The sequence below is a fragment of the Cyanistes caeruleus genome, chromosome 39 (genome assembly GCF_971803275.1).
Source record: "Cyanistes caeruleus chromosome 39, bCyaCae1.hap1.1, whole genome shotgun sequence".
Taxonomy (NCBI): Eukaryota; Metazoa; Chordata; class Aves; order Passeriformes; family Paridae; genus Cyanistes; species Cyanistes caeruleus.
In genome coordinates this window covers 588,944-598,289 of record NC_141740.1, presented here as the reverse complement: position 1 = coordinate 598,289, position 9,346 = coordinate 588,944, and the positions used below count along the sequence as shown (strand labels likewise).

The 9,346-nt window shown below is 58.7% G+C and overlaps 2 protein-coding genes across 2 annotated transcripts; one reads left to right on the top strand and one right to left on the bottom strand.

The window, feature by feature from the left end:
• The first annotated feature begins 228 nt into the window (after window positions 1-228).
• MAZ (MYC associated zinc finger protein) lies at window positions 229-5,009 on the top strand. Its single transcript, XM_086872188.1, has 4 exons — window positions 229-764; window positions 3,928-3,991; window positions 4,525-4,669; window positions 4,896-5,009. Exons 1-4 carry the CDS (start codon window positions 280-282, stop codon window positions 4,982-4,984), a joined length of 783 nt encoding a protein of 260 aa, XP_086728314.1. The 5' UTR covers window positions 229-279; the 3' UTR covers window positions 4,985-5,009.
• An 874-nt stretch (window positions 5,010-5,883) lies between these two features.
• Window positions 5,884-9,274, bottom strand: INO80E (INO80 complex subunit E). The gene is made up of 7 exons (XM_086872186.1): window positions 8,832-9,274; window positions 7,492-7,562; window positions 7,310-7,362; window positions 7,108-7,183; window positions 6,888-6,939; window positions 6,651-6,767; window positions 5,884-6,552 (listed from the first exon to the last, which is right to left on the bottom strand). The coding sequence occupies exons 1-7, from the start codon at window positions 8,913-8,915 to the stop codon at window positions 6,313-6,315; spliced, it is 693 nt and encodes a 230-aa protein (XP_086728312.1). The 5' UTR covers window positions 8,916-9,274; the 3' UTR covers window positions 5,884-6,312.
• Window positions 9,275-9,346: the final 72 nt, after the last annotated feature.

The window sequence follows — 9,346 nt, the reverse complement described above, 5'->3', positions numbered from 1 at the left end:
AAACTGGTCCGAACTGGTCCTTACTGGTCTGCGACCGGCCCACACAACCCCACCCCCTCCCCTCTCTCTCCCCTCCCCCTCCCCCAGGCCGCCGCCGCCGCCCCTCCCCCTCCCCCCTCCCCCTCCCCCCTCCCCGTGGAGCTCCTGCCCCTCCCCCCTCCCCCCCCCACCCCCGAGCCTCCCCCTCCCCCTCCCCCACCCACCATCGACCCCTCCCCCCTCAAACCCCCTCCCCCCGTGACGTCACCGCCGGAAGCCCCCGCCCCGCCGACGCCGCCGATGACGTCGCCGCCGATGACGTCACCGATGACGTCACCGCGCAAGCCCAAGGGCGCCCCCTACGTGTGCGGCCTCTGCGCCAAGGAGTTCAAGAACGGCTACAACCTGCGGCGCCACCAGGCCACGCACGGCTCCGCCCCCAAGCGCCCCGCCCGCCCCTCCCCCACCCTGCTGCCCCTCCCCCACCTGCTGGAGCCGTCCGGCGGCGCCGCGGCGGCGGCGGCGGGGGAGGCGGGGGAGGGGGAGGGCGGGAGGAGGGGGGCGGGGCGGAAGAGCCACGCCTGCGAGACGTGCGGGAAGGCGTTCCGGGACGTTTACCACCTGAAGCGGCACCGGCTGTCGCACACGGACGAGCGGCCGTTCCAGTGCCCCGTGTGCCAGCAGCGCTTCAAGCGCAAGGACAGGATGGCGTCGCACGTGCGCTCCCACCAGGGCCACGTGCACAAGCCCTACGCCTGCGGCCACTGCGGGAAGAGCTTCTCCAGGTGGGGGGAGGGGTGGGGGGTCGTGGTTGGGTCATTGGGTCATGGTTGGGTCATTGGTCATCGTTGGGTCATCGCTGGGTCGTGGTTGGGTCACGGTTGGGTCATTGGGTCATGGTTGGGTCATGGTTGGGTCATGGTTGGGTCATCATTGGGTCATTGGGTCATGGTTGGGTCATGGCTGGTCATCGTTGGTCATTGTTGGGTCATGGTCATCGTTGGGTCGTGGTTGGGTCATTGATGGGTCATCATTGGGTCATTGGTCATCGTTGGGTCATGGCTGGGTCATGGTTGGGTCATGGGTCATTGGGTCATGGTTAGGTCATGGTTGGGTCATTGGGTCATGGTTAGGTCATGGTTGGGTCATCATTGGGTCATTGGTCATCGTTGGGTCATGGCTGGGTCATGGTTGGGTCATTGTTGGTCATGGTTGGGTCATCCTTGGGTCATTGGGTCATGGCTGGGTCATGGTTGGGTCATCATTGGGTCATTGGTCATTGTTGGGTCATGGCTGGGTCATGGTTGGTCATGGTTGGGTCATGGATGGGTCATGGTTGGTCATGGTTGGGTCATGGTTGGGTCATGGATGGGTCATGGTTGGTCATGGTTGGGTCATGCTTGGGTCATGCTTGGGTCGTTGAGTCGTGGTTGGGTCATCATTGGGTCATTGGTCATCGTTGGGTCATTGGTCATCATTGGGTCATGGCTGGGTCATGGCTGGGTCATTGATGGGTCATCATTGGGTCATTGGTCATTGTTGGTCATGGTTGGTCATGGTTGGGTCACTGGGTCACGGTTGGGTCATTGTTGGGTCATGGTTGGGTCATGGTTGGGTCATTGAGGAGTCATCATTGGGTCATTGGTCATCGTTGGGTCATTGTTGGTCATGGTTGAGTCATGGTTGGGTCATGGTTGGGTCATCGTTGGGTCATCGTTGGGTCATCGTTGGGTCATCATTGGGTCATTGGTCATCGTTGGGTCATGGCTGGGTCATGGTTGGGTCATGGTTGGGTCATTGGGTCATGGCTGGGTCATGGTTGGGTCATCGTTGGGTCATTGGTCATTGTTGGTCATCGTTGGGTCATTGTTGGTCATGGTTCATCATCGTTGGGTCGTGGTGGGGCTTGGGGTCATCATTGGGTCATGGTTGGGTCATGATTGGGTCATCATTGGGTCATTGGTCATCGTTGGGTCATCACTGGGTCATCGTTGGGTCATTGGTCATCGTTGGGTCATCACTGGGTCACCGTTGGGTCATTGGTCATTGTTGGGTCATGATTGGGTCATGGTTGGGTCATCGCTGGTCATCGTTGGGTCATGGTTGGGTAATGGTTGGGTCATCATTGGGTCATTGGTCATTGTTGGGTCATCACTGGGTCATCATTGGGTCATTGGTCATTGTTGGGTCATCAGTGGGTCATCAGTGGGTCATTGGGTCATGGCTGGGTCATGGCTGGGTCATGGTTGGGTCATCATTGGGTCATTGGTCATTGTTGGGTCATGGTTGTGTCATTGGGTCATGGTTGGGTCATGGTTGGGTTATTGGGTCATGGATGGGTCATGGTTGGGTCATGGTTGGGTCATGGTTGGGCCATTGGTCATCATTGGTCATCGTTGGGTCATGGTTGGTCATCATTGGGTCATGGCTGGTCATGGTTGGGTCATGGTGGGGCTTGGGGTCATCATTGGGTCATGGTTGGGTCATCGTTGGTCATCGTTGGGTCATTCATGGGTCATTGGGTCATGGTTGGGTCATTGGTCATCATTGGGCCATCGTTGGTCATCGGTCATCGTTGGGTCATTGTTGGGTCATCGTTGGGTCATGGGTGGGTCATTGTTGGTCATTGATGGGTCATCGTTGGGTCATGGTTGGTCATGGTTGGGTCATGGTTGGGTTATTGGGTCATGGATGGGTCATGGTTGGGTCATTGGTCATGGTTGGGTCATGGTTGGGTCATGGTTGGGTCATGGTTGGGTCATGGTTGGGTCATGGTGGGGCTTGGGGTCATCATTGGGTCATGGTTGGGTCATCGTTGGTCATCGTTGGGTCATTCATGGGTCATTGGGTCATGGTTGGGTCATTGGTCATCATTGGGTCATCGTTGGTCATCGTTGGTCATTGTTGGGTCATTCATGGGTCATGCATGGGTCATTGGGTCATGGTCATTGGTCATCGTTGGGTCACTGTTGGTCATTGATGGGTCATTGGGTCATGGTCATTGGTCATGGCAGGTCATTGGTCATCGTTGGTCATTGTTGGGACATTGATGGGTCATTGGGTCATGGTCGTTGGTCATCGTTGGTCATTGATGGTCATTGTTGGGTCACTGGGTCATGGCTGGTCATTGGTCATCGTTGGTCATTGTTGGGACATTGCCATGGGCACTGGTGATCTCTGGTCACTGGTCAGTCACTGGTCAGTCACTGGTCACTCTGTGGTCACTGGTCAGTCACTGGTCAGTCACTGGTCACTGGTCAGTCACTGGTCAGTCAATGGTCAGTCAATGGTCACTGGTTACTGGTCACTGGTCAGTCAATGGTCACTCTGTGGTCACTCTGTGGTCACTCCGGTGGTCACTGGTCAGTCACTGGTCACTCTGTGGTCACTCCGGTGGTCACTCCGGTGGTCACTCTGTGGTCACTCTGTGGTCACTCTGTGGTCACTCCGGTGGTCACTCTGTGGTCATTCTGTGGTCACTCTTTGGTCACTCTGTGGTCACTCTGTGGTCACTCTGTGGTCACTCAGTGGTCACTCTGTGGTCACTCTGTGGTCACTCTGTGGTCACTCCGGTGGTCACTCACTGGCCACTCAGTGGTCACTCTGTGGTCACTCTGTGGTCACTCTGTGGTCACTCCAGTGGTCACTCTGTGGTCACTCTTTGGTCACTCCGGTGGTCACTCAGTGGTCACTCTGTGGTCACTCTGGTGGTCACTCTGTGGTCACTCTGTGGTCACTCTGTGGTCACTCTGTGGTCACTCCAGTGGTCACTCTGTGGTCACTCTGGTCACTCTGTGGTCACTCTGTGGTCACTCTGGTGGTCACTGGTCACTCTGTGGTCACTCTGTGGTCACTCTGTGGTCACTCCAGTGGTCACTCTGTGGTCACTCTGTGGTCACTCTGAGGTCACTCTGTGGTCACTCTGGTCACTCTGTGGTCACTCCGCAGGCCGGATCACCTCAACAGCCACGTCCGGCAGGTTCACTCCACCGAGCGGCCCTTCAAGTGCCAGGTGAGGCCACGCCCACCCCTGGCCACGCCCACCCCGACCACACCCACCCCAACCACACCCACATCTAACCACACCCACCCCTGACCGCACCCACCCATGACCACACCCACCCCTGACCACACCCACCCCTGACCACACCCACGCATGACCACACCCACCCCAACCACACCCACATCCAGCCACGCCCACCCCCGACCACACCCACATCTGGCCACTCCCACACCCCTGGCCACACCCACCCATGACCACACCCACCCCCAACCACACGCACCCATGACCACACCCACCCCCGACCACACCCACATCTGGCCACTCCCACACACCTGGCCACGCCCACCCATGACCACGCCCACCCCGCCTTTGGCTTCCTGTGACCCCGTGACGTTTCCTGACCCCCGTATGACCCGACCTTTGACCCGTTTGACCCCTGACCCCGTGTGACCCCTGACCCCCCCGTGACCTTTGACCCCTGCGTGACCCCTGACCCCCGCGTGACCTTTGACCCCCGCGTGACCTTTGACCTTTGCCCCCAGGCCTGCGAGGCCGCCTTCGCCACGCGGGAGCGGCTCCGCGCTCACTCCGCCCGCCACCAGCAGAAACCGCCCGGCCCCGCCCCCCTGGCCGGCCCCGCCCCCCTGGCCGGCCCCGCCCCCCTGGCCGGCCCCGCCCCCCTGGCCGGCCCCGCCCCCCTCAGCGCCCAGCAGGCACCCGCAGGTGGGGGAGGGGAAAAGGGGCAAAGCGAGGGGGGAGGGAGGGGCCGGAGTGGGCGTGGTGGGTGGGGGAGGGGCCTGAGAGGGGCGTGGTGGGGGGGGAGGGGCTTTCCCTCAAAGTGGGGGAGGGGCGACGCTTTGACCCCTCCCCCTTTTTTTTTTCCTCTCTTTCCCCTCCCCTCCCTCTTTTCCAGGTTCCGGCTGCCCCGCCCCCACCCCGAGCCCCGCCCCCGCCCCTCCCCCACCCCTGGACGGAACCGCCGGGGGCAGCCAGGGCTGGTGAGGGGGGGGAGGGGCATCTCCAGCCCCTCCCCCACCCCCCAGCCCCTCCCCCGCCCTTCAAGCCCCGCCCACTCCCCCCCTCCCGGCCCCACCCCCACCCAGCGAGGGGGGAGGGGCGGGGCCGCCCAACAATAAAAAAAATTTGGCGCCAAAAAAAGGCTCCGCCCCCCATTCTCAACCGGGGGGGGAGGGGGCGGGGCCAAGCGGCGATGACGTCACTGAGTCGAATTTGGGGCGTTTTGGTGCAAAAATTCCGATTTTGGAACCCACGGGAGCAGAAATTCCGAGGATTTCGCCCCGAATTCGTTTTTCAAACAGAAATTTAAAGGTTTTTTTCCTCCAAAATTTTGCCCAAAAATCGACGAAATCTCCCCAAAATTGGTTCTATTATTTTTTTTCATTTAAAATTTAATTTTATTCCTTAAAATTCCACGTTTTCCATCAAATCCCCCCAAAGTTCCCCAAAATCTTTGGATTTCCCGCCCAAAATTTCCGGGTTTTTTTCCTAAAATCCGATTTTTTCACCCCAAATCTCTTTCTTTTTTTTTTTTTTTTTAACTTTAGAAAATATTTTGCCCAAATTTCCGCTTTTTTTCCCGCCCAAAATTCCGGGATTTTCACCCCAAAATCTTCCCTGGGGTCACTCAGGGGTCACTCAGGGGTCACTCAGGGGTCACTCAGGGTCGCTCAGGGGTCACTCAGGGTCACTCAGGGGTCACTTGGGGTCACTCAGGGGTCACTCAGGGGTCGCTCAGGGGTCGCTCAGGGGTCACTCAGGGTCACTCAGGGGTCACTTGGGGTCACTCAGGGGTCACTCGGGGTCATTGGGGTCACTCAGGGTCACTCAGGGTCACTCAGAGGTCACTCACGGTCACTCAGGGGTCACTCAGGGGTCACTAAGGGGTCACTCAGGGGTCAGAGGTCACTCAGGGGTCACTCAGAGTCACTCAGGGTCACTCAGGGGTCACTCGGGGTCACTCGGGGTCACTCAGGGTCACTCAGGGTCAGTCAGGGGTCACTCAGGGTCACTCAGGGGTCACTCAGGGTCACTCAGGGGTCACTCAGGGGTCACTCAGGGTCACTCAGGGGTCACTCAGGGGTCACTCAGGGTCACTCAGGGGTCACTCGGGGTCACTCGGGGTCACTCAGGGTCACTCAGGGTCAGTCAGGGGTCACTCAGGGTCACTCAGGGGTCACTCAGCAGTCACTCGGGGTCATTGGGGTCACTCAGGGGTCACTCAGGGTCACTGTGGTCACTCAGGGTCACTCAGGGGTCAGAGGTCACTCAGGGTCACTCAGGGGTCAGAGGTCACTCCTGGTCACTCGTGGTCACTCGGGCAGGTCGATGACCAGCTCGTCGTCGCCGTCCAGGGGGTCGTCGCTCCCCTCCCCCTCCCCCTCCCCGGGGTCGCTCAGGAGGCGCCGGGGGAGCGTGGGGGGCACGGGGGGAGGGGCGGGGGGCGGGGCCAGCGCCGGCGGGGGGAGGGGCGAGCCCGGGCCACGCCCCCCGGCCAGCCCCGCCCCTCCCCCGCCCCCTCCGAAGGGCAGCGGGGGGGCGGCGGGCGGGGCCTGGGTGGGGGGAGGGGAAAGAGAGGTCAGCGAGGAGTGACCCCTCCCCCCACCCCCGGCCCCTCCCCCCACCCCCGGCCCCTCCCCCCACCCCTTACCTGTCCCCTCCGGGTTCCTTTGCTGCGCCGGGCGGGGGAGGGGCGCGGCCGGGCCCCGCCCTGCGGGGGGAGGGGCGGGAAGGGCGCCGGGAAGGGGCTGTAGGGCGGCGACGCCATCTTGGAGCGGGGAGGAAAGGGGCGGGGTCAGGTAAAGCCCCGCCCCTCCCCCTCAAAAAAATAAAGAGGGCGTGGCTTAAAGAGGGGGGGAGGGGTTTGGGGTGGGGGAGGGGCACTCACCATGTAGGAGGAGGGGGCGAAGGCCGAGGGGGGAGGGGAGGGCGAGCGGCGCCTGTGGAGGGGGGAGGGGAAAGTGTTGGCCACGCCCATTTTTGCGGCGGCCATCTTGAATCCTTCCCTGTAGCAAAGCCACGCCCACTTCCGGCGGCCGTTTTTTAAAGCCCCGCCCACCGCCCCTCCCGTTGGCGGCCATCTTGGCTCGCGTTAACCCCTTCCTGACCTCTTGGCGGGCGGAGGCTCCGCCCCCTTGGGCGTGTCCGCGTCGCTGTTGTCGGACGACGCCGTCGCCTCCGAGTCTGGGGAGGAGGGGGCGGGGTCAGCGGGGGGCGGGGTCAGAGCCAGCAAAAGGGGAGGGGTCAGCGGTGGGGAGAGGCGGGGTTTAAGCTCTTAGCCCCGCCCCTTCCGGGGAGGGGGGGCGGTACCTGAGGAATCATCGTCGACGTTCTCGTACTGCAGCAGCCGGTCCAGGAGGAAACTGAGGCAGGAAAAACGGGAATTCCGGGGTTTTTTTTGGTTTTTTTATGGAATTCCGGGAATTCCGAAAGGGAACGGCACAAAAATAAAAAATTTGTGTTTTGGGGAGAAATCCGGGGATTTCCGTCACCTTTTGTCCCTGGAGACCTTCAGGAGTTTGCGCTGGGCCCTCCTCAGCTCCTCCTGGAAACATTCCTGCTCCTAGGGGGCGGGGCCAGGGGTGGGCGGGGCCGCTTTGGCCACGCCCAGCCAGAAATGGGGGGGAGGGGAAAAGGAAACGCCCAAAATCCCGGCCCCGATATCCGTGGGTTTCGCCCCAAAATTCCAATTTTTCACCCCAAAAGTCCAATTTTTCACCCCAAAATTCGCATTTTTCACCCCAAAATTCAGATTTTTCTCCCAAAATTCTGATTTTTCACCCCAAAATTCGGATTTTTTACCCCAAAATCCAGTTTTTTCTCCCAAAATTCACCTTTTTTCCTCCTAAATTCGACTTTTTCCCCCCCAAATTGATCATTTTGTCCCTAAATTTGGCTTTTTCCCCAAAAAATTTACCTTTTCTCCCCAGAATTCAACTTTCCCCCCAAAATTCGGGTTTTTTTCTGCCAAAATACAGATTTTTCACCCCAAAATTCAGATTTTTCTCCCAAAATTCGCCTTTTTTCCACCTAAATTCGACTTTTACCCCCCATTCCCCCCCAAAATTATCATTTTGTCCCCAAAATTTGGCTTTTTCCCACCCAAAATTTGGTTTTTCCTGCCTAATTCCAGCTTTTTTACCCCAAAACTGAGGCTTTTCCCTCAAAATTTTCATTTTTATCCTCCAAATCCTTCAAGATTTTCCCCAAATTTGGCGATTTCTCCTCAAAATGATTTGTTTTCTCCACAAAACTCTGATTTTTGCTAAAAAACCATTTTCCCCTCAAAATTCACATTTTTCCCTTCAAATTCAACATTTTCCCCCCAAAATTCACATTTTTTCCCTTAAATTTCACATTTTCCCCCTCGAAATTCACATTTTCCCCCTCAAATTTCACATTTTCCCCTCAAATTTTACATTTTTCCCTTCAAATTCAACATTTTCCCCCCAAAATTCACATTTTTTCCCTTAAATTTCACATTTTCCCCCTCAAATTTCACATTTTTCCCCTCAAATTTCACATTTTCCCCCCAAAATTCACATTTTTTCCCTTAAATTTCACTTTTTCCCCTCAAATTTCACATTTTCCCCCCCAAACCTCCCCCTTTTCCCAAAATCTCTTTTATTTCCCCCAAAATCCAAACTTTTCCCCTCAAATTTTCCTTTCCGCCCCCGAATTTTTCATTTTTTTCCCCAAAACTTTCCCCCTCAAAATTCCCACCCCCAAAATCCCCCCCTTGGGGAGGGGGGCTCCCCTCACGCGCAGGCCCCGCCCACTTCCCTTCCCGCCTTTTCTAACCCCGCCCCTCACGCTTGGCCCCGCCCCTCACGTAGAGCAGCAGCTTCAGCCGCCGTTTCAGGGCCCGGCAGCGCCGTTTGTAGCCGCCGCCATCGCCCTCGCCCGCCCCGTTCATGGCGGACAAGCCCCGCCCTTCTTCTCGCTTCTCATTGGTCGTTCCCTTCGCGCGCCGCCGCCTGATTGGTTCGCCTTGCGGAAGTCCCGCCTGGCGCTTCCGGTGTTTGTTCCGAGCGTGATTGGCTGAGCGAGGTGAGTCCCGCCCTTCGCTGTTTTTGATTGGTCGGCGGTTCTCCGCGCTGCGATTTGATTGGGTGGCGCTGCTGTCAATCAGATCTGAGGGTCCGTTCCCGCCTTTGCCTCGCCGCTATTGGCCCGGCCGCTCGGTCTCGCCTCCTTCTCGTTCCTATTGGCTGCTGCGGCTCCGAGCCGCGCTCTGATTGGCTGAGCCGGCCGCTGCTCATCCTTGTCCCGCCTTTTCCTCGCCTCCATTGGCTGCCGCTTCCCCTCGCCGCACCTCATTGGCTGTTGTCATTTCCTGGTTTCCAC